Raw genomic sequence first — 24161 nt, 5'->3', positions numbered from 1 at the left:
GTTTTCCCTATGACCCTGAGTGACTAGGTGACTTGTCCTAAACTCACGCTGTGAGTGAGACACAGTACTCCTTTGGGTGCTTCAGTTCTGGGCTGTCTGCCAGCCTCATAATACACTTAATACCAGCCAAAGACCTCTTGCAGTGTCCCGTGGTAGTGGTTTTAGGTCAAATACAAGGAAGTCCTTATTAATGTAATGGTTTATAAATATAGAGATAACCCTCAGTTTCAGTACAGGTTGGAAACATATAATGGAGAAGAGCTTAGAGTTATGAAAGGTGACTTGAGTGAGTCCAGGGAGGAGTTGGAGAGGTTCAGGGCGTGCTTCTGATCTTAGGCCAAAAGCATCTTGAGCATCATCAGGCGTCAGGCACTTCTCTGAGGGCACCCGGAAGGTTCCTGTTAGTGGTTGGGTGGCGGTGGGGCATCATGGTTCTCTGGCTTTTGCATGAGCTACACCTGCCTTGGGAAAGGCATTGGCTGGTATTTGGGGGTGCCATGTGGACTCAGTGTTGGAGAAATTCAGTCTGTTAAGTACGTATTCTCCTTGCTCATTGCCCTCTTCTCTCTCTCAGGGATCCGGTCAGTGAGTTTCTATGAGCACATCATCACTGTGGGCACAGGGCAGGGCTCCCTGCTGTTCTATGACATCCGAGCTCAGAGGTTCCTGGAAGAGAGGCTCGCTGCTTGTTATGGGTCCAAGCCCAAACTGGCAGGGGAGAATCTGAAACTAACCACTGGCAAAGGCTGGCTGGTAAGTAAGCCCCTGCCTGAAATGGTTACTGCACAGTGACAGGAAAATTGTCTTCACTCTGCCTACTCCACCCCCACTGACACACCACCTGCACACATACATTTTCCCTGGTGAGAGGCACTCCTTGGAGCAGAGGCACAGTCCCTTGATTTTGCTTTTGTGTCTGTATGCCCCTGTGAAGACAGGCCCAATAAGACACACTGGTTGACCCAGGATTCCCTCCGAGTGGTAGGAGAGCAGGAAGGAGAAGGAACCTCTCACTGAGGCTGGCAGTGAATTATTCGAGTTTGGTTCCAGCTGCCCTGAGACCTTAGGTTTGTGTAGCAGTTCTTCAGCCTGCTCAGTTCCTCCCTCGTGTTCAGTTGGAAATGTGAGGCGCTGATTCCCATGAGCACCATTCTCCTGACGTCAGGTTGCAGATGTGGGACCTTCTCCTCTTCAGGAGGCCAGAAAGCATTCCTGCCCCTTCTCCCTTCCCGCTCCCTGGCTGGAGGTGCTAACAGAGTCTCTTTCTTTTCTCGTAGAATCATGATGAAACCTGGAGGAATTACTTTTCGGACATTGATTTCTTCCCCAATGCTGTTTACACCCACTGCTACGACTCGTCAGGAACGAAGCTCTTTGTGGCAGGAGGCCCCCTCCCTTCAGGGCTCCATGGGAACTATGCTGGGCTCTGGAGTTAATGACAACTAACTCTCTCCCCAAATGCAGAGATTTACACTAACTTCCATCCTCAGTTTCCTTGTTACTTCTTTTGATTTTTTCCAATTGAGTGAGGCCCTCATATTTTAGTGGGAACACCGGAATTTGCCTTTGGTTCGGGCTCTTGACAGGAAGAAGCTCTTTGCAGAAATCTGAAGTGTTTTTTGTTTGGTTGGTTTTTTCCCTTTTGGTAATCAGAATTTTACTTTACTGTCTTTTTTCTTTCTGGCTTCTCAACCAAACATTGTTGTTAATCCCTGTTTGTGTTTTTTCTTCAAGTGACACGCACTCTTCCCTCTCTGGCTTCTTTAGGCTGACATAGTTGCTCTCCCCCTTACTTCATTCTTCAGAGGTAGGGCCCCTTTATAATTATGTGGTTGCCCTCAGACTTTCTGTGAAAGTTTGGGGGCTGTGTGTGTGTGTGCACGTGCGTGTGTGTGCATGAACTTGTGTGCCTGTAAGTACTGTGTGTCACTGAAATTACCTGGAGTGAGGATTACTTGTAATTAAAATATTTATAAAAGAAACAACTTTATTCACAGAGTCCAGCTTTGGGACTGGTCTTTATCTTGTTTTTCAAAATTTAACAGCACTGATTATAGGAAGTAAAAACAGAAAGGAAAACAAACCACCACCAGGATTACACTTTGAGTTAGACTGCACCTTCCTGGGGCTCTCACACCAGGACCCCTCAGTGGCTTGGCCCCTCCCTGGCTCCCGTCTGTGTGGCCCCTAGGTGAGAACATTTGTGCCTGTGTGCCACTTCCATTTCAGCTTCCGTCTGCTTAGCCAGTGGCCACTTCCCTGAAACATCAGGGTCTCCAGCCACACGCAGCTCCGGAGGCTGCAGAAGGCTCGGAAGGGCTTGATAAAGAGAATCCTTATCCCACCCTCTCTCTCCCTCCCCGCAAACAAGACCAGATCTGCTGTCTCAGGGGCCTGGAGCTGGAGGCCTCAAATCTTCTGAGATTCACTTACTCAGACCCCTTGGCTGTGTTTGCCTTTCTTCTTCTCCCCAGTGGGTTCTGCGTTTGCGTTCTGGATTGGGTTCAGTCCAGGAGGGGGTGGTGAGCAGGGGGTTTATCTGTGTGTAGTGAGTGCTTCGTTTCTGCCATGTTCATTCTCTCAATGCGGTGGGGCTGGGGTTGAAGCCACCTCTCCCACTCCGTTGGCTCAGCCCTGGAATGGTGATGGGGTGGCCTACAGCCAGCAACATTGTGCATGTAAAAGCATCCGTGTGATTAGTAATTTGTTCCTCCCTTGAACTGTCTGTTTAGTCTGAGGTTTTTAAACTTGCAGGCAACTGACCGACTGATGTCCTGTTATCCCTTGCTTTTTATGCATCATGTTGCAGATAACAGCTGTTCCCAGCCCGAAATTCCTCCTCCATTCTAAGCACGTACTCCGCTTCTGTCAACAGCCCATCCTGGGGAAAGGAAATTTGCTCTCCCAGTCATCCTCCTGTGCTCTGGGTGTAAGTGGAGAGATTGGAAAAAAAGCGTGTCTTCTCCTTGTGATGGGGGCTGGCGGGAAGGGGAGACGGCGAGTCCACCTATCTTGGTGGTGCAAGGCGTACACCACAGATTCTAGAATTCTCATCTTATAACCTAGAGAAATAGGTGCTATAAACAGGAATTAAGCAAAATGCTGGATGCTGTAGATCTTTTAATCGTCTTAATTTTTTTCTACTGTAAACTACAAGCTGTAGATTTCTTAGTTCTCACAGAACTTCTACCATTTTAAACCGACTTGTATATTTAAAAAAAAAAAAGATCTTAAGTAGGATGTTTTGTACTATTGCCAGACCCTCTTCTGTGATGGGTAATAGATTTTATTGTTTTTTGAGATTTTGTTTTCAAAAATGTAGCACTTGACTTTTTGCCAAGTAAAAAAATAAACACTATTCCAGTGCACAGTGGTTCGAGTGAGTGTGTATAGCCAAGAGAGCAGGGAAAGGCTGCTTTCACATGTACATGACTGGTTGGAAGGTCAGCTTGGGGGGGACCAGGATTGATGGGAGCAGAAGGGGAACACAAGAGTTCCCTCAAGGTCAAAGGCCCACACACGAACACTAGGACCTGCTTGTTCCTGCTCCCCGGCTCTGGCCCAAGATCAGTTGCTCTGGGATCCAGTTGAGGGTGGCCGTGCCCAGACGGAGTAAGTGTGGTGCTTGAGAAACAACCCAGGCCAAAGATGAGGAGGGGTTGCCAGTCCTTGCTCTGAATGACTTTATGGATTTGAGCAAGATGACCGGCTCCTTTTACATCAGCCAGGGGTGGTGAGAGGCCCTGTCTGCTTCAGTGGAGGGTGCCCTGAGAATGACCACGGAAGGGGCTGCACAGTGCTCAGGGAACAGAATACCATCTTTTTGAAGTTGGAACCCTAGATCCTAGTTGCCCTTTGTAAGAGGAGGCCACAGCCACCATAGTGAGTGGCGCTCTTCCCGGAACCTGTTCGTGTCCAACAGAAAGGCAGACGGCTGAATCGTAGCACCCTCCTCAGGCACCTCTGGAAGGCCCATCAGGGCTGGACCACAGAGCCAGGCCAGGCAAGGGGTATTCCTCTGTCACATGGCACTTGTTCCTTTCCAGAGCAAGTAGGATACAGCTGCCCTTTGCACCTGCCTTAGAGGCTGTCTGGTTTAGAACATGACTCAGACGGGCACCAGGTAGGTACCATCAAAGGCTGCAAGACAGGAAGGGGGAGAGGATGAGTTGAAGCGACTGAGAGGACTTCCTAGAGGAGAAGAGCTACATTTGGAAAGGGACTGGAATTAGCCTTTCCCAAAATGGGGTTTTTAGAATCCCCAATCCATGGAACGGTGATTGGTGTTTGCAAAATGTTCCATGGTTAAATTATTTTTGGGACATGCAGAGTAAAACAAATACTTCTTTACTACACAGCCTCAGGTTTTTGGTAACTATGAGACGTGTGTTCGTGGAACATACTCAGAGAAAGGTGACAGAGGATGTGGCGTGCGCCTGGCCTCGGCCTCTGGCCTCCATGGAATATTGGCTCTGCTCCCATTTTCCAGCCAGACTTTCCAGTAAAATATGTATCACAGAAGGGCTGTGTGGACTTTGTGGGGTCCCTCCCTTTCCTGCCAGCAGTCCCTACTCCCAGGCCATGAAAGAACTTCCTAGTTTTCTCTCAGGCCGCATGCCTCATTCCAGGTGGTCTACTGGCTCCTCCTGTCATCCTTTTCGTAGAAGGCTTTGGAACCTCATTTATGCTCCAGGTTCCCTGCCCCTGCCCTCCATGAGCTGATTAGTATTGCTCTGACCCTCACTGGTCCTTATAAAGCTGAAGACTCCCAGTCCAGGCCTCTCTGGTCCAGCTCCACCCACAGTTCCTAGAGCGGGTACCCAAAAATAGCAATTCAGAAATAGCATGACCCTTGGTTTAGCATTGGGGGTCACTCTTGTAAGAAACTATGACCCAAGTGTTTTTCTTCCTTTTCAGTTGGCTGGTGTCTGGGAGAAAATTTGGGGGAAAGAACGGGGAGAGGGAGGATCACTCAGTGTTACTTGCTTTTATTTCATGCTAGTGTGCTAAGATGACTGGAAGCTTCGGGAGGGTAGAAACCTGGGCTTCTAACTCTGGAACTACTATGAAGACGAAAGTTTGGGTTTCTTAGCTGGGTTCTTCTGCCCTCACTTCAGCTCCTCCAAAGAATCATCCAGAGAAACAAATGTGAGAAATCACTAGAGAGAGCATATGAACTGAACTCAAGGTGGGGTTGTGAGCTGTTAGGATTCAGCTCCCCGAGACAGAGATGTGAGCTGTCCTCTCACATTTCCCCTGGGTTGAACCTCCCATCTCAACACTCTTCTTGATTAGTGTGTAATTGCTGAAGTCAGAGTTTTTAAAGGATAATAATACTCATTAACTGAGCTCAGAGTCACATGTTTACTGCATTTCTTGTTAAGCAGCATTCAGGGCTGTAATTAACATCCCTAGTGCTGTGGACAGGAAGAAAACAAACGATCAACTCCTGTCTTAAAGAGGAGAAACTTCCCTCACTCATAGCTACTTTTGTCTTAGCTGGTGGCAGACAGAGGACTGGAAGTAATAATGAGGCTTCCTTGTTCTCCAGGGTCAAGGTCATTTGCTGATTGCAGAGAACACTGTGCTGGGTACCCTGGCCTGAGGTGTGGCAGTTTGGGCCCTGTAATGTGTCGCTTACCTGAGAAACAGCCCTCATCTTCACCATTACCCCCACTCCCTCTGCCCGTCTAGGGCCCTCCTGCTGAAAACAGAAAATTATTGCCCCAACCACTCTGCTTAAGGTTCCAATGTTAGATTGTTTTGGGGTTGGGGAGGCGGGGGTGTGCAGCAGGCAGGTTATATTACCTGATTAAAGGTATTGCTGTTCCCTGAAGGCACATACATGCCACCGCCCAGCAGCAACTGCTCGGGGTAAGTCATGGGCTAAAGGGGAGGATGTGGGTTCAGTTCTAGTTCTCCCACTGCTTCTCATGGCCGTATGACTTTGAACAAGTCTTTTCCCCTCTCTGGATGTCAGGTTTTTCGTCTTTTCATTCCATCACAATGAGGAGAGGAGTTCAGATTAGACATTAGATGATTTCTTGGATCCTTAACATCCACAACTGTTCTACTGGTGCAGGGAAGTCTAAGAAGAACAGGAAGTGATCTCTGTTCTCAAGCAGTAAATATTATATAGCAGGGTTTCGTAAATTTTTATGTGAGTCTTATTTTCCTAATGGCTTCCAATAAAACACTGAAAATTGTAGAGGGTTGAAGAGTGTCCCCCAAAATTCGCATACATCCGGAACCTCAGAACGTGACCTTACTTGGAAATAGGGTCTGTGCAGATATGATTAAGATAACGATCGAGGGGCTGGCCCATGGCCGAGTGGTTAAGTTCACCCACTCCGCTTTGGTGGCCCAGGGTTTCACTGGTTCAGATCCTGGGCGCGGACATGGCATCCCTTGTCAGGCCATGCTGAGGCAGCATCCCACATGCCACAACTAGAAGGGCTCACAACTGAAAATACACAACTAGGTACCGGGGGGATTTGGAGAGAAAAAGGAAAAGTAAAATCTTTAAAAATAAAAGGATCGAGCTGAGATCACTGGGTTAGGGTGGGCCTAAGTCCAATGAGAGTCCTTATGAGGTAGAAAAGGATGTACAGGGACATACAGAGAAAACGATATGAAGATGGAGGCAGAGATTGGAGTAATGTGTCTACAACCAAGGAATGCCAGGAGCCACCAGAAGCTGGAAGAGGTAAGGAAAGATCTTCCCAGAGCCCTGGGGAGGAGCATGGCCCTACTGACACCTTGATTTTGGACTTCTGGCTTCCAAAACTGAGAGAATGAGTTTCTGTTGCTTTAAAACCACCAAATTTTTGGTAATTTGTTTTGGCAGCCCTAGCAAGCTAATACATGAGTATTCTGAGGAATTTTCAGATACCAATTTTTATAAAATCACATTTGAGACTTAAGAAAAATTTTTTCTTTTATGATAATACAAAGATGAGCTCTACTCACATAGTAGCACTAAGACTTATAAAAGCAAAATTAAAACTCAGAACCACCCTTGAATTGATTCTGCCTTTGAAAACCTGTCCCTTCTGGGACTAAAGCAGTAATCCCCAAAACTGCCCACCTGTTGTTGCTTTCTCCTGCCAATCTCAAACTGTCTCCACATTGTTAACTTTTACTCTAGGTCATCTTTTCATAGCGCAGATCGTAGAGTCTTAGGATGCTTTCCCATCCTGAATTTATTTGCCAATAACATGTAGAGCTATCTGCAGTCCCTCTTGATAGCAGGAGATAATAAGAGACCTAGCTAAGCCCTGAGATACCTAAACTTGCTTTTCTATAGGATCTGCCTTGTACTTGCCTGGGCAGACCTGGAGTTGCTAACCGGGATGTGAGAAGAATCCCCAAGGACCGAGGGTACATGAGTCATCAGATAAAGTCAGCATTAATTTTATTGTCCTAGGCTACTGGTTTATTTGGTGGTTGTGGTCTTTATCAGGAATGCTTAGCCTATCAAAATGGTATTCTTTGTGTTGAAAAATTATTGATTATATCCATTGACTTAGCAGTTTCACGTCTGGGAATTTTAGGCAATAGTCTAGGCATGCATGCAAAGATAGATGTATAAAGATGGTTATTCTGACATTAAATAGCAAGAAAAAAAAACTGGAAGTACCCTATTAAAAAGGAAATGGTTAAATGAAGACTTAAAATGTTCATAAGTCAATCCTACCACAAAAAGAGAGACCACCGGATGTTATGTGCCTCCTGGTGGGTTGCAATAGAAAGTTAACAGCATTACCTAAGAAGTATTCTTGCCAGGAGATCAAACTTGATCTGAAGAAGCTTTCAAATCTATCAGTTGTCAGAGAACACAGTGGAAAGAGGGACATATCGATGGTATAATGGAAATGCAAACGACCAAATCAAAAATGTAGGGAAAATGACCTGTTTTTTCCAAAAAGTAAAGAGCAAGAAAAAGCTGTTACAGATTAAGGGAGTCTTGAGACAGGCATATGAAGCAGATGCGATGTGTAGATGGTGTTTATATCCTGACTCAAAACAATGCAGCTGTAGAAAGATAATCAGGGAAAATCGAACACTGACTGGATAGTAGATAATAGAAAAGAATTATTGTTACTTTTTCTAGGTGTAATAATGGTACTGTGGTTATGTTTTAAAAAAATCCTTAGGGGCCGGCCCAGTGGCACAGCGGTTAAGTGTGCACGTTCTGCTTCGGCCACCCAGGGTTTGCCGGTTCGGATCCCCCAGGTGCAGCCATGGCACCGCTTGGCAAACCATGCTGTGGTAGGCGTCCCATATATAAAATAGAGGAAGATGAGCATGGAGGTTAGCTCAGGGCCAGTCTTCCTCAGCAAAAAGAAGAGGATTGGCAGCAGTTAGCTCGGGGCTAATCTTCCTCAAAAAAAAAAATATATATCACATTGTAAAAATAAATAAATAAATAAATAAATAAAATTTAAAAATCCTTAGCTCTTACATATATCTTTTTATAGATGAAATAACATGGTGTCAAGGATTTGTTTTAAAATAATCCAGAGGGTTAGATCATGTTTTAAAGCTATAATGTGTTGCTAACTGTTGAAGCTGGTAGACGGGTATATGGGGGCTCATTATACCAGTCTAGTTTTGTGACGTTGGAAATTTTCCATAATAATAAGTTTTTTAAACAGTACATACAGGTAAGTCTATATATACTGACATAGAATGATTGCTGAGATATATTTTAATAGTAACAAAGTGGATACAAACCAGCTTCTAAAGCAGGATCTCTTGCAAAACTTATACATATCTATATTTAGGGATGGGACCATCTAAAATGTTATCGCCACAATGTCAATAGTAGGTCTCTTGGCAGCAGAGTTTCGATGATACTTTTTTTATTCTTTGCTTGTCTGTATTTTCTAGGAGTGCCACTTAAAACGCCCCCCTCTCAGTTTTTCTTCAACATGTGCTGGTTGCAAATAAGAAATTAATAACAAAAGAGGAGAGTGGAGAGAGAATATTGATTGCTCCTTTGCTTAAAAAGCCTAAAACAAAAATTCCTCACTTCCCTTTCCTTCTGCACAAACCCTCTGCTTAGGCCAATCCATTCACCCAGTCCTCTCAACTCACCCAGCACTTTCCTTGTCAAAATTGCTCTCATCCGAAAAGGAAATTGCTTACGTCCTGGCAAGATCTCTCACAGTGTAGCTCAGGTCCTAACTCTTCTAGAAAGTCTTTCACCATCACACCCCTCCTCAGGGAGCCCTGCTTTCAGGGGTCTTTCCAAGTACAGGCAGGTACAGGATTGTCCTGAGAACCCCAAAGTCTTCCGACGAGGCCGAGTAAATTGCTCTGGGCCAATGAATCCATCATACACCCAGTAGAGGGAGCCAGAACTTAGTTCCCAAGCTCCAGAGGTACCACCCCTGCATAAACAAACTCCATTAGGAGTGCCTTCAAAATTAAGCACAAAACATGTTTTTTAGGGGGGAAGGAAGAAGGAGTAGGCAGAGCTGTAATGTCAGTCTTGAAAGAGGGTTTTTTTTTGTTGTTATAATGAACCTTTCAGAGAAGCAATCTGTGAACCAGACTCCCCTGTACATATTATGTGCAGATTTGATTTACAAACATATGTGCACACAACTTCTCAAAAGTATGTGTGTGTTTTGCGTAAAGCCAGAGAGACCTTGCTGTGTAAGGAACGAACAGGATGTTGCCGCTGGATCTCCAAATTCAATAAACTGAGCATTGGTTGGAGGTGTTAGGTAGGATGCAGCTTGGACAAAGAGCACTGGATCTGAGGCTGGTGTTCCTAGTTAAATCCTGTCTCTAATCATTAACCAGCTGTTTGACTGGAGGCTGTTTGAATTTCTCTGGGCTGGTTGTGAGCTTCTGCGAGGAGAGACGTGAAGGTGCTTTGAAACAGAGCACAACTGTGAAGCATTCTCAGGGTTCCCAACCAGCTGAGCCATCTGTTGAGATTTCACATTCCCAGGGAGATGTCACATCTCCCTCACTGAAACTCAGTCCATATAATCCTGACTCTGGGGCAGCCAGGAGCCTGGGGACTAGCTGGAGTTAATTGGGGCAAAAAGCTGCAAGCCCCCAAGCATCCAGCCAGCCCTTTACCCAAGCAGGAACCAGGAGCCTCTTCTCCCCTTCTGGTTGTAGCCTCCCCTTTTAACTACAGAGAGGTGAGAGGCTTAGCTAGGCTGCCCAGCTGGAGGAAGAAGCCATCTGTGGCCTTTCCCCAAAACACAGGGGACCTGAGCAACCCTGGAGAGAGAAGCTGACAGCCAGGTCCCTTGAGACATTGTTGGGAGGCAGCTCCCAGAGAACATGAAGAACTCTGCTAGGAGCTGAGCTGGCAGAACTGGAGCAAGGCCTCTAGGACAGAGGCGTTGGTACTCCTGGGAGACTCTCTCTAAGCCAGAGCGGCCACTGCCAACCAGGGTTAGGCAGTGACAAGCATTAGCTTTGCCCTGCAGGCAAGGCCCCAGCACCTACAGGTCCAGTTTGGGTCCCTCTGTGTTTGGAGTCAGGTGCTGGTTTGTGTTTTCTCTGAGATCCTCCCCCTCCCCAGGTCTCTCTGCACCATCTGTAGCCGGCTGTGCCTACAGTTGGGGACAGTAATTTTCTGCAGGGCTATTCCTCAGCAGGGCAGGCCTGCAGGAACTGGTTTAACTTGCTTCTGAGAGTCTTGACTCCACCCCAGACTCCTTTGGCTTCAGGGAAGGGATGTGGAGGGGTGGGGAAGGAGGAGACAGGACACAGCTAGCCAGAGGGAACTGGGAAGTCAGGAGGTCCCTGGAGAGATGACTTAACTCAGGGAGAAGAGGGTCTCCCAGGCTCCCCTGAGTTCCCACCAACCTGTCTCCTCACAGGTCCCAGGACAGAGACTGCAGCGCCTCTCTGCCTCTCCTATAGTTAATGTCGCCTTTGATTCTCCCGGAAGCTGCCCCCTTGGGGAAGTCTTCCCTGCCCATCGCCATCTCCAGGAGCAGCCACCTTTGGTCAGGCCTCACCCTCTGTAGACTAGACTCGGGTTCCTTGAGGGCAGGGCCTGAGCTGTTGTCTGAATCTTCACCAGGTCTGTGTGGAGTCAGTGTTGGGCTGAGGAGCAGAGCAGCCCCTGGAAACTTCCATCTACCCATCCAGTCTTCTGCTTCCATCAGTGCATGACAGCTCAGTGCCCTAACTTGCAGCTTTCTTGACTCCTGTTGTATCTTACATTCCTGGCGGCTCACTGTGTTGCACACTTTAGGGCCAAATTATGGGGCATAAACAGCAACGTTTGAAATTTCAGTAAATAAAATGATGTTAAGTGTGCCTCCTTTCCCCCACCAGATCTGCCTTCCACCCTGCTCAGTGCCTGTTTGGTGTCTCATCAATAGGCTTCCTTGTCCTCCGGCTTCTGGTTAGGTTCAGCCAATGGAAACTAGAAGGAGGGAGAAGAGGGATGTGAGATTGTTTACTCCCCATCACACAACCCACCTTCCTAAAAACAGGGTCTCTGCAGACCCCTGTCAGATGGCCTTTCCCTACACTCTCTGCTCCCTCCCTGTTGCCACCTCAGGTCCAGTAGTGATCAAGTTTCCACACTGTCACTGGCCCCGGGGTACTGCACCATCTCTTGTTGCCTTTCCTTCACTAAAGTCTCCTCAGTGATCTCTCTGTTTCTGATAGCTAGGACAGGTACCACTGAGACATATGAATCACCACCTAACCTAGCTCTGTCACTAGTCTGTGGGACCTTGGCAAGTTACCCAACCTCTCTGAACCTTGGTTTCCTCATATGTAAAATACTGCAGGGAGAGAGGGCTACTCTGAGGTCATATTCAGCTCTTAGAATCTTTGCTTCTAAGGGGATAAGGTAGCTCCCATAGAATTCAACCAAGATGGAAAAATAGTAGCATTATTCCATTGGGCACTGGAGTGTAGGGCTTAGGGGGGTCTCCCAGAGTTAAGAGTTGGTAAGGGAAAAGGCAAGAAATACCTCCATCTGTGCTGCATGTGTGTTTACTTTAAACGTGGTCCTTTCCAAGAAATTCTCCGGGGTTGCAGGGGGAATCAGCTTCTATTTTATCTTCAGCTCTCTTTGTATTTGTCTTCCCTTGTTGGAAAAATCTCTTTCTCCTAGTGTTTTTTCTCAATCTCTCTATTTCCATTAATTGAGTCTCTCTCTATTTCTTTTCTTCTTTTTATTTCTGTTTCTCTCCATTAAAACAAAAAAAAAAAAAAAAAAGGAAAAAAAGGCATTTCCTTCAGCACCTAGTTAGCAGGGGAGACTCAGAAAGTTCTAAACAAAGGTCTCTGGCAGGCATACAAGTGAGGCGGCCAGAACTGACCAGCACCTGGAGCTGCCAGTTAGAGGGAAAGTCCCAGATGCTGGAAACGTTTGGCCCCAGAGATGTTTTCCCAGGCTGAGACCGAGACTGACAATTACTTTTAACCTTACATGTTGGACTGAATCCACTTTGGACAGAATCCACCTGGCTGTCTCTTGTACCACCCAGCTGTCTTGTACCTATGATTTCAGGAAAAGTGCTTCAAAACCAGCGAGGGAGGCTGAGATTTCTCTTTAACTGGAGTCATAGATAGCCCTAAGACTTCTAGAGCTGGAAGGACTTCAAAGATGGTTTATAATAAAGCCTCTTTGTTTTACAAATAAAAGAACTAAGATCCAGAGAGGGGAAGGGTCTTGCCCAAGCTCCTAGTCAATTAAAAGCAGAGCTAGTAACAGTTAAAACGTACATAATGCCGGGCTGTGCTCTAAGTGCTTTGCATATATTAACTCATTTAATCCTCATAACAACCCTGTGGAGGGAGGATTCCAATGGGTTTTTTTTTTTTTTTTTTTTTTTTGAGGAAGATTAGCCCTGAGCTAACATCTGCCACCAATCCTCCTCTTTTTGCTGAGGAAGCCTGGCCCTGAGCTAACATCCGTGCCCATCTTCCTCTACTTTATATGTGGGACGCCCACCACAGCATGGCTTGCCAAGCGGTGCCATGTCTGCACCTGGGATCTGAACTGGCGAACCCCGGGCCACTGAAGTGGAACCTGCAAACTTAACTGCTGCACCAATGGGCTGGCCCCTGGGAGCATTAGTATTATCATCTCATTTTACAGATGAGGAAACTGAGGCCCAGAGAGGTAAAGAAACTTGCCTGCACTGGAATCTGTGTTCTCTACTACTTTATCCCGCAACCTTCAGGATTATACTGTATCTTGATATAGTCTGTCACCTGAAATAGGCTATGCTAGGAGTCTTTCTGTTGCAGAAATCAGCAAATGCTATAAATCAGGCTTTTTTTTTTTAAAGATTGGCACCTGAGCTAACATCTGTTGCCAATCTTTTTCTTCTCCTTCTCCTCCTTCTCCTTTCTTCCCAAAGCCCCCCAGTACATGGTTGTATATTCTAGTTGTAGGTCCTTCTGGATGTGCTATGTGGGACGCCACCTCAGTATGGCTTGAAGAGCAGTGCCACGTCCACACCCAGGATGGGGACCCATGAAACCCTGGGCCGCCGAAGCAGAGCACACAAACTTAACCACTACGCCTCCAGGCCAGCCCCTCCAATACTCTTTATTGTAAATTCCATATTCTCATTGAATGCTTTTGTTGATATTTGCTGAACTGTTATATCCATAGCCAATGCATTTTGCAACTAATGAGTATAATTCCAATTTTCATTTATTGACGGAGTGTTTTCTAAGACCACCAAGCAGTTCTCCAGTTCTAAGATGGACGCAGACTGGATGTCCTACAATTTAACTCAATTCTGACACAATCTGTCTGGAGATAGTGTCAGATCCCACAGGTTAAGGGCTCAGTCCTGCAAGACTGCACCCACTTCAGATGCTGATTGCAAGTCTAGGCTGTCACCTGTGCTTCTGACCAACCAGCTATAAATCAGAAGATCCCAGGACTCCCTCCTCGGGTTCAATCATCTGTTAGAACAGCTCACAAAGCTCAGGGAAATATTTTTATGTTTATTAGTTTATTATAAAGGATATATGAAAGATACAGATAAACAGCCAGATGGAGAGGCACACAAGGCGAGGTCTGGAAGGGTCCTGAGTGCAGGAGTGGAACTGGGGTACCCCACCTTCCCGGAAGGTGGATGCAGCTCACCAACCCAGAAACTCATCGGACCTTCCCTGAGGTAGGTAGGTGGGGTGAAAATTCCAACCCTTTAATCACTGGGTCTTTGGTGACCAGCCCCATCCTGAGGCTAGGCAGAGACCCCACTCTAAGTCACCTCATTAGCATAAACTCAAGTGGGAGAGAAAGGGCTTGATAGGAATAACAAAAGACACTCCTACCACCTAGGAAATTACAAAAGTTTTAGGAGCTCCATGCCAGGAACCAGGGGCCAAATATACATATTTCCTTTTTTTCTTTTTCTTTTTTTGAAGAAGATTAGCCCTGAGCTAACTACTGCCAATCCTCCGCTTTTTGCTGAGGAAGACTGGCCCTGAGCTAACATCCATGCCCATCTTCCTCTACTTTATACGTGGGATGCCCTCCACAGCATGGCTTTTTGCCAAGCGGTGCCATGTCCACACCTGGGATCCGAACCAGCGAACCCCAGGCCGCTGAAAAGCAGAACATACTCACTTAACCGCTGGGTCACCGGGCTGGCCCCCCCTATTTCTTTTTACACAATAGTGTAAGGGAAAGTGTAGGAGCTTCACTCATTCATCAAGGAAGTGAGCAACTTCCTTGCTGAACTGAATAATAGCTTTTGAATACTGGAAAAATATTTAATTTTTGTGGTATTCACAATGTAACAGCTACAGACATGACACACTTTTCAGTTTAATCTGCATTATCAACATTTTCTCCATCACTTTCTTAAGTCCAGACAATGAACAAAACAAGCCCTGATTTGTAGCATTTGCCGATTTCTGTGGCGTAAATACTCCCGTCATAGCTTATTTCAAGCTCCCTACATGATGTCACTGAACACGAGTTAGGATGAAATGCACAATGGCAAAACCTTATTTAGTTTTTCTGCCATACAGATACAATAGCATAGATAATAGTAAAATGATTAGGAGGCAATGAATTTAAGTAGTTACTACCTTTATTTTTAATCTATTTAATTTTTTTTTTTTTGAGGAAGATTAGCCCCGAGCTAACATCTGCTGCCAATCTTCCTCTTTTTACTGAGGAAGACTGGCCCTGAGCTAACATCCGTGCTCATCTTCCTCTACTTTCTATGTGGGATGCCTACCACAGCATGGCGTGCCAAGCGGTGCCACATCCGCACCCGGGATCCAGACCAGTGAACCCCGGGCTGCCGAAGTGGAACGTGTGCACTTAACTGCTGTGCCACCAGGCCGCCCCCCAATTTGTTTAATTTTAAGTATGTAATTTAACTTGTGACGACTTGCAAAATTCCTGAAAATTTAGTAATTGGCTCTTGTGAGCTCACATGAGCCAGCTCCAGCACACTCTGATTTCCTTACTAGACTATAAACTCCATGAAAATAATGCCTGGCACATAATATGCACTTAAAAAATGCTTCTTAAATAAATGAAGGAAGGGTAATTTTAGTGGTGTTTAGTTCCTTGCCACCTAAAGAGACTGACTAAATTAATTTTGTTGGGGGGGAGTAAAGGATGGGCACTATTTGAGCTGTTGTCTGACTCCTATGCCTCCTCTAAAGAAATCTGGGAGCAGGTTGGATAAAGTGGGTGAATTGATCAGGGAGGCCCGAAATCTCCAGATTGAGGATGAGCGAATGTCCATAACACTGTCATTTCAGTCATTCTCCACAATGCCACCATAATTACTATTTTTTAAAAACACAGATCTTCTTAAATCCCTGCCATGTCTTCCAGCCTTCAAGATACAACTCTACATTTTATCGAGGCCCTTCATGTTTCCAGCTTAATCTCCAGCACTCCATTCCGTACCCCTATATCCAGCCTCACCAGGCCATTCACATTCCCCCGAACTTGCTCGGCACCATCCCGTCTCCAGACCTTGGCTCATGCTAGGGTCCCTCCCTACCAGAAACTCCCTCTTACTCCTTCTGAACCCAGAGAAATCTCCATCTTTACACATCTGGCTTGCATAGTTTCTCCTCTCTGAGGTCTTAGCTGGTACCCCATCCCCTCTAGCATAATTAATTCTCTATTTCCAAACACTTAGAGAATTTACGTTGAGGAGATGTTGGTCAAAGGGTACAAACTTCCAGTTATAAGGTGAATAAGATCTAGTGACCTATTGTACAGCACGGCGACCACAGTGAACAGTACTGAATTGTATACTTGAAAGTTGCTATGAGAGTGGGGCTTTAATGCTCTCAACGTAACAACAACAAAATGGTAACTAGGTGAGGTGAAGCGTTTGTTTACTAACCTTATTGTGGTAAACATTTAGCAATATATGTGTAACAAATCATCACACTGTAACCTTAAATTTACACAATGTCTTATGTTGGTTATATCTCAGTAAAACTGGGAAAAAAAGAATTGACCTGTTTCCCTGCTAGATTATGAAAGCTCTGAAGACAGAATCTGATTGGTTGTCTCCCTTCGCCTAACATAGTCTCCGGCCCTTATTTAGTAGGCAACAATAATTGTTTATCGAAGGCACAGCCTAGGGAGAGGAAAGCATAACAGCTAATCTCTCTGGGCCTCAGATCCTCCTCTTTAAAATAAGGATAATGTTTCCTCGCCTGCCCGGAGGCTGAAGTTGGTCAGCTCACAAGTCATTTCCCGGGCCTGTGACCTACTTCAGAATGTCCCCTAAGGCAGAGTCCCCTATCAGAAACGTTGAGAAGCACTGTGGTTTCATCCTTCAGCCAAAAGGCATTTGATCTCACTTTAAGAAGCCAACAGGTGTAGCCTTCTGTCCCTACAAAAGGCCATAGTGAACTATCTTTGGCCCCGAGCAGGGCCCAGGCTGCCGGGAGCTTAGCGTTCGGCCGGGGAATGTCATGGAAGGTCTGGGCCGAACAGGTTGCTAAGCCCCCTCCTTCCTCCCGGGCGGCTGTGGGAGGCGCGCCTTCTTCCGCAGTCGGCGGGAATGAGACTCTCCTCCTCCCAGCGGATTCCTCCCGGTGATGGCCATGTGCGTGTTCTTGGAAGCTCCACCGGAAAGTTTTGCTTAAGTTTACTCAGTAAGTTAAAACGGACACGCGAATGAGTGCTCAGTGAAAATATTCTTTCCTTAGCGACCACAGCTGGCCGGCCCTCAAGATGGCAGAACGGGCGCCATATCAGCAGAGGATCTGAGGGGATGGCCTCCTCATACAAAACATCCACCCCTCCACCTGTCGTTCCAACCTTAGAGCTTAATTCCTCAGGGTCTCTAAGGAGGCTTTTCTGCTTCTAGAAACCCTAGTGACATTCTCATTCCTCTGGAAAGAGCATTTTAGCAGGGATTAGGAACAGGAGGAAATAAATTCCTCAGCTTAGCATTCAAGACACTGTACAATCAGATGCTACTGACCTCTGGAACTTTGTCTTTCACTACCTGGATCCCCAAAGCACTCTTCCTTCAGCCACAACGGTCTCTGAGCCCACCCTGCATCTATTTCCCCTCTGCCTGCTGCTCACACGATGTCCCCTGCCTGGAATTCCTGCCTGCCTGGAATATCTGGCCAGCTGCCTTCCCCTAGCCAGTCTCCCTTCCTTTTCTCAGTAGATGTGTATTTATCACCTACCACAGTGAAGCACTGGGTCAGGGATTTTTTTTCAATTGTCCACAGGACCCAGAACAGATGTGGGCACATACAATAAACCTCAAGTCAAACCTGCCTCCCATTCCTTCCATCTCTAGAATTTGCTAAATTCTAATCCGGATATGTACGTGGGGGTGTATTGGTCTCCACATCTCCCTCGTAAGCGAAATGCGGAGGTGCAAAACAAGGAATCTTACAAGATGACTACTGAAGACGTCACTGTTCATTTTAAAAACATTTATTGAGTCTGCTTACTATGACTTAGATCCTGTGTTAGGTGCTAGAAATACAGACCCGAAAAGACATAGAACCTGTCTTAAGAAGCTGACAGGAGCCGGCCTCGTGGCACAGTGGTTTAAATGCACATGTTCCGCTTCCGTAGCCCGGGGTTCACCGGTTCGTATCCCAGGTGCGGACATGGTACAACTTGGCACGCCATGCTGTGATAGGTGTCCCACATATAAAGTAGAGAAAGTTGGGCACGGATGTTAGCTCGGGGCCAGTCTTCCTCAGCAAAAAAGGAGGAGGACTGGCGGCACATGTTAGCTCAGGGCTAATCTTCCTCACAAAAAAAAAAAGGAAGCTCACAGTCCAGAGGGGAGAGACAGGCAAAAACACCCGTGATGTTGGAGAACATAAAGCACTGTGCTTGGAGTTAGGGAGACCCAGGTTTTAACCCTGCCTCTGCAACTTGGTAGCAATATGTTCTGAATGAACTCCTTTTGAGGGGTGATGATGATAATAATAATGGTACTTCACAGTTGCCGTGGGAAAGTAAAGTAATTTTTGTAAAACATCTTGCCCTGGGCCTGGCACTCGACATGTGCTCGATAAATATTAGTTTTCCTTCTCTTCTGTTTAAACTGCAATCATTTACTGAGTCCTTTCTTGGAATATCATGAGGGATAGACCATGAGTGAATTTAGAACAAGTACAAGATGTGATTTTCCGCTAATCTATAGTCTGGTTGAACAACAAGACCCACACATGTGAAGAGTTGATAATCCTGTGAGACTGGGCTAAGGAGGGCTGGGATTCCCTGGAGACGTGGACCTGGAGAGGAGGTGAGAGCCGTGCTGTGGAAAGGCAGGTCTTGGGCAGATCATGAAGGTGCAGAGTCATGAAGGTCTTGGGCTGCAGCACTGAGGGGCTCCACGGGGTGGGAGAGAGAAATGAAGTGGGGCAGGTAGGATGAACCAGATCCTGGAGGGTTTGAGACGTAGGAAGAGTTATTTTATACTTGTTTTCAAAGTACAGTGTTGATTTCTGAACAGAGGAGTGACATGTTTTAAAAATATAATTTCTATATGCATTTAAAATGCTCTTACTCTATAAAAGATAGAGATGCAATTATCTTTTAAGAAAACATTTAGGGGCTGGCCCGGTGGCCGAGTGGTTGGGTTCACACGCTCCGCTTCAGCGGCCCAGGGTTTTGCCAGTTCGGATCCTGGGTGTGGACATGGCATCGCTCATCAGGCCACACTGAGGTGGCATCCCACGTGCCACAACTAGAAGGACCCACAACTAAAAATATACAACTATGTACCGGCGAGATTCGGGGAGAAAAAGGAAAAATAAAATATTAAAAAGAAAACATTTATGTGTTAAGTGAGGTCTTTGACCTTGAGGCCCACTGAAGGTTGAGTACAAGGTGTAGGGGAGTCTGTTCTTCATCATACGGAAATGGCTCTAGGTCTTTCTACTTCCGCAGCTGTGGAATTACCAGAATGAAAATAATCTCTCCCAAGGGGAAGGAAGGCAAGTCTTTGCCAGCCCCTGTTCTTCCTGCTTAGTAGAACTTGAGCATCCCATCTGTATTAGTTTGCTACGACTGCTCTAAGATAATACCAGAGACTGGACGCTTAACACGAATCTATTTTCTCATGGCTCTGGAGGATAGAAGGCCGAGATCAAGATGTTTGGCAGGACTGGTTTTTTCTGAGGCCTCTCCGCTCGGCTTGTAGAAGGCCATCTTCTCCCTTTGTCTTCAGGTGGTCTGTGCTCTGTCTCTGTCTGTGTCCTTGTAAGGATACTAGTGTCCTTACAAGCGCATCAGTCACATTGGATTCTTGTCCACCCCAATGACCTTATTTAACCTTAAATTACCTCTTTCAAGACCCTATCTCCAAATTCAGTCCCATACTGTAGTACTAAAGGGTTAGGACTTCAGCATATGAAATTGAGGGGACACAATTCAGCCTGTAACACCAACCTAGAAATTCAGCTTTCCCTTATAAGTTATTATATCCATATTCATATACCTTGGATTCCTCTCTTAAAACATACAGCTTTCAATATCCCAGCTCTAAATATTTTGTTTAAATCTTTTTTAAGCCGTAAAAGTAAGACCTGAGTATTAAGGCAATTTGCAAATACAGAAGTGAAAATGGGAAAATGTATCCTATAATCCCATTATCTAACTGCGGCCCATACTAATATTCTTTTGACATATTTTTATAGCCTTTCTTTCCTAGCATAGTGTTCTTACATAGTTATGTTCACTCAGCAGATTTGGTTTTGGCTTTTTATACCTAACAGTATATAGCAAGCATTTTCCCATGGCCTGGCATGTTCTTTGTAAATGTTATTTATAAAGGCTGTATAATGTGGGATCTAGTAAGAATGCCATAATTTGCTTAACCATGCCTCTGCAGTCAGACATGTAAGATGCTTCCAATTTTTTGCTATTATAAATAAAGCTGTGAGAAACGTTTTTTTCTGCATAACAATTTTTCCATATTTAAAATTATTTCCTCAGGGCAGACTACCAGAATTGCTTTAGATTAAGGAGTTTTAATATGTTGTCTTTTTGCTTTCCAAAAAGGTTATGCCAACTTATATTCCTATTAGCCAAATAAGAGAGTGCCTGTTTTACAAAACACTGATTAGCATTGGGTAACATCATTATTTTTACTCTTTATTAATTTGTAAGCAAAATGCATATTATTGCTATTTCTTTCACTTAAAAAATTGTGAGTGGGGCCAGCCTGGTGGTGCAGCGGTTAAGTTCGCACGTTCTGCTTCTTGGCGGCCAGGGGTCCGCCGGTTCGGATCCCAGGTGCGGACATGGCACCGCTTGGCAAGCCATGCTGTGGTAGGCGTCCCACATATAAAGTGGAGGAAGATGGGCACGGATGTTAGCTCAGGGCCAGTCTTCCTGTGCAAAAAGAGGAGGATTGGCAGTAGTTAGCTCAGGGCTAATCTTCCTCAAAAAAAAAATAAATTGTGAGTGAGGCAAAACATTTTTCCATATGTTTGTTGATTGACTTTCTTTCCTCTTTCAGGAATTTTTGGTATGCTTTGTCCATTTATTTACAGACATTTCGGTGTTCTTGTCAATTTGTATTTTTTATGGTAAAAATATTAATCATTAAAACAAAATTTTCCCCCCAGATCTATTGTTTACCTTTTGTTTTCTTTAAATGTTACATAGAGAAGTTTTCTATTTAAGAGTAGTTTAACCTGTTGATTATTTCCTTTTTGCCCCTCCATGACTTAGATATCCATTTCTGTTTCCTTCAAGCTTTTCCATTTTTAAAAAAATATTTGACAGTTTTACATAGAGTGGCAGCCTGGGTTAGTGGAAAGAGCACAGGCTTTGGAGTCAAAGTCTAGAATCCTAGGTCTGCTATTTAACGTGTCTTCCTCTCTCTGTTCCCTAAATCAGAATACCTACCTTGAATATTCGTAATTGAGATAAAAATGAGATGGACAAAAATAGCACTGTGTGTGACAGACAATAAAGGGGGTAGACTTACCCTCTTATCTTTAAACAATTTTGGTACCAGGAGTGCAACGTGGCTAAATCTTTCCCCTAGATTGTTAATAAATTGTCTCACTACTTTGAACTATTATCTGCAGAGGAAGAATCTGTGTTCTTATGAATGGACAGCAAAAATGTTCCTCTCACAGTGGGAGATGTTCGTGAAGTCTAGCTTAGACTTAAGTTTTTCTGTCTCTCTGGGTCTTTTTCTGAAGGGTCTTCCTGGTACCTTAATGCTAGGAAGTAAACATTTTGAAACTGGGATATGTCAGCCCCAATATTTTAAGCAAAACAACTCTGAGAGTATGGAAATAGAATTATGATGAACTATTTTATTACCCCAAATTAGTATCTGTCCCTCTCACTTTAGCCTGGACTCTTCATTCTGATTGGTACAGATGATACACTTCATTCTGTATTGAGGTCCATGTATATTCAGCCACTAAAAGCAAGTCTATTTTGAACAAAAGAAAAAAATTGACCTGGCAGAAAATTAACAGTATTATTGGATATTAGTCATAGCTAATATTTATTAAGCCATTATTATGTGCCAGACAATGTTCTAAGTATTTTGCTTGTATTAATTCAGTATTTTTCAACCTGCAGATCTAGATGCATTAATGGGTCAGGAAATCAGTTTGGTGAGCTGTGACCAGCTTTTTAAAAAAACTCATTTTGAGGGGCCAGCCTGGTGGTGTAGTGGTTAAGTTCACATGCTCTGCTTCGGTGGCCCCGGGTTCACAGGTTTGGATCCTGGGCGTGAACCTAGCATTGCTTGTCAAGCCATGCTGTGGTGGCATCTCACATAAAATAGAGGAAGATTGGCCCAGATGTTAGCTCAACAACAATCTTCCTCAAGCAAGAAGAGGAAGATTGGCAACAGATGTTAGCTCAGGACCAATCTTCCTCACAAAACAACAACAACTTATTTTGAAATAATTTTAGACAGCGAAGAGATGCAAAGATAGAAAAGACAGTTTCCACGTACACTTCATGTAGCTTCTCTGAATGTTAATATCTTATGTTATCACGGTAAGAAATGAACACTGGTATCAAACTTTAAACTATAGACTTTATTTGGATTTCCCCACTTTTTCCACTCATGTCCTTTTTCTAATCCAGGATCCAAACCATGGTACCACATTTTATTTAGTTGCCGTGTCGCCTGAGTCTCTTCTGATCTGTGTCAGTTTCTCAGTTTTTCCTTGTTCTTTATGACTTTGACACATTTGAATAGTACTGGTCAGGTATTTTGTATGATGTCCCTCAGTTTGGGTTTGTTTGCTGTTTTCTCGTGATCACGCTCAGGTGATGGGTTTTTGGGAAGAATGCCAGAGAAGTGATGTACCCTTTACATTGCCTCACAGCAGGGTGTACATGATATCCACATGACCTCTTACTGTACTGTTAACCTGATCACTTGGTTAAGGTGGTGCCTGCCGAGTCTCTACATAGTCAAGTTACTGTTTTTCCCATTCCATTCTCTATTTGTTAGACATGAGTTATTAAGTCCAGCCCACATTCAAGGGGGAAGGGAATTAAGCTCCACCTCCTGACGGGAGGAGTATCAAAGAACTTCTTTATACACCACAGTAATTCACAGATATTTTGAGGGACATACTTGGAGGCTATGCAAACTTCCAATTTCTCCTAAAACTTTTTTTTTTTTTGGAAGATTAGCCCTGAGCTAACATCTGCTGCCCATCCTCCTCTTTTTGCCGAGGAAGATTGGCCCTGAGCTAACATCCATGCCCATTTTCCTCTACTTTATATGTGGGACACCTACCACAGCACGGCTTGCCAAGCGGTGCCATGTCCAAACCTGGGATCTGAACTGGCAAACCCTGGGCCACCAAAGTGGAATGTGCACACTTAACTGCTGTTCCACTGGGCCGGCCCCTTCTTAAACTTTTGCCCACTTATTTTATTATTCATTGGTGTGACAATTATTACCCTGGTTTTTCTAGAGGTGGTTTTTTTATTTCTCTCATTCCTTCCATGGTAATTAATTGGAATTCTTCTGTAAGGAATAGTTCCCTCCTCTATTTATTTATTCATCCATTTATTTATATCTGCATCGATTTCTGAATATTTTATTCTTTGAGTTATAATCAAATACTATCATTATTTATTTTGGTGCTCAAATTGTTCCATTTTTGGCCATTGGAAACTCTATTTTTTAAAAACAGAATAGAATGAAAAAATCAGAGTTTAATGTCCCATGATTATGTAAATTGTTAACATTAGGGATGCTAGATGAAGAGTGCCCTGAAACTCTCAGTGTACATAAATATATGGATAGGTATTTTATAAAACTTGTTTCAGTTTTGTATGTATGCATGTATTTCTTCTTGTGGGTTGCAGTCAAAAAGGATTAAAACCTCTGCAAAACCCAACACTATAAGTGAACTATTTTAATTCTCCAGACAAGTCTCTGGCGTCGTTCTTATTATCCCCATTTTGCACTTGAGAAAACTAAGGCAAGATGAAGTTAAGTACCTTGCCTAAGGTCATACACTTAGATTCTTCAAGAACAGAGGTTGGCAAACTTTTGTGTAAAAGGCCAGACAGTAAATATTTTAGGCTTTCTGGGCCATGTAGTTTCTGTTGCAAATATTCAACTTTGCTATTGTAGCACGAAAGCAGCCATAGACCATAAATCAGTGCATAAGCATGACTGAGCTCCAGTAGAATGTAACAGACACTAAAAAGACACTAAAATTTGAAT

General features: G+C 44.6%; 1 protein-coding gene across 2 annotated transcripts in view; it reads left to right on the top strand.

The window, feature by feature from the left end:
- The window catches only part of DCAF12 (DDB1 and CUL4 associated factor 12), a 32966-nt gene extending 29600 nt beyond the window's left edge, over positions 1-3366 (top strand). Inside the window, exons 8-10 of one of the 2 annotated variants that reach the window (XR_011497264.1) lie at positions 575-753; positions 1278-1807; positions 2810-3366. Coding sequence is in view for 1 of the 2 variants with exons in the window: in XM_044756689.2 (XP_044612624.1) it covers positions 575-753; positions 1278-1436 (338 nt within the window). In the remaining variant the exon portion in view is untranslated. Of the gene's footprint in view, positions 1-574; positions 754-1277 lie in introns of both variants that reach the window. The other variant, XM_044756689.2, reaches the window with a different exon arrangement.
- Positions 3367-24161: the final 20795 nt, after the last annotated feature.

Source organism: Equus asinus, chromosome 23 (assembly GCF_041296235.1).
Source record: "Equus asinus isolate D_3611 breed Donkey chromosome 23, EquAss-T2T_v2, whole genome shotgun sequence".
Lineage (NCBI taxonomy): Eukaryota > Metazoa > Chordata > Mammalia > Perissodactyla > Equidae > Equus > Equus asinus.
The sequence above is the reverse complement of the archived record's forward strand: the minus strand, read 5'-3'. Positions and strand labels throughout refer to the sequence as shown.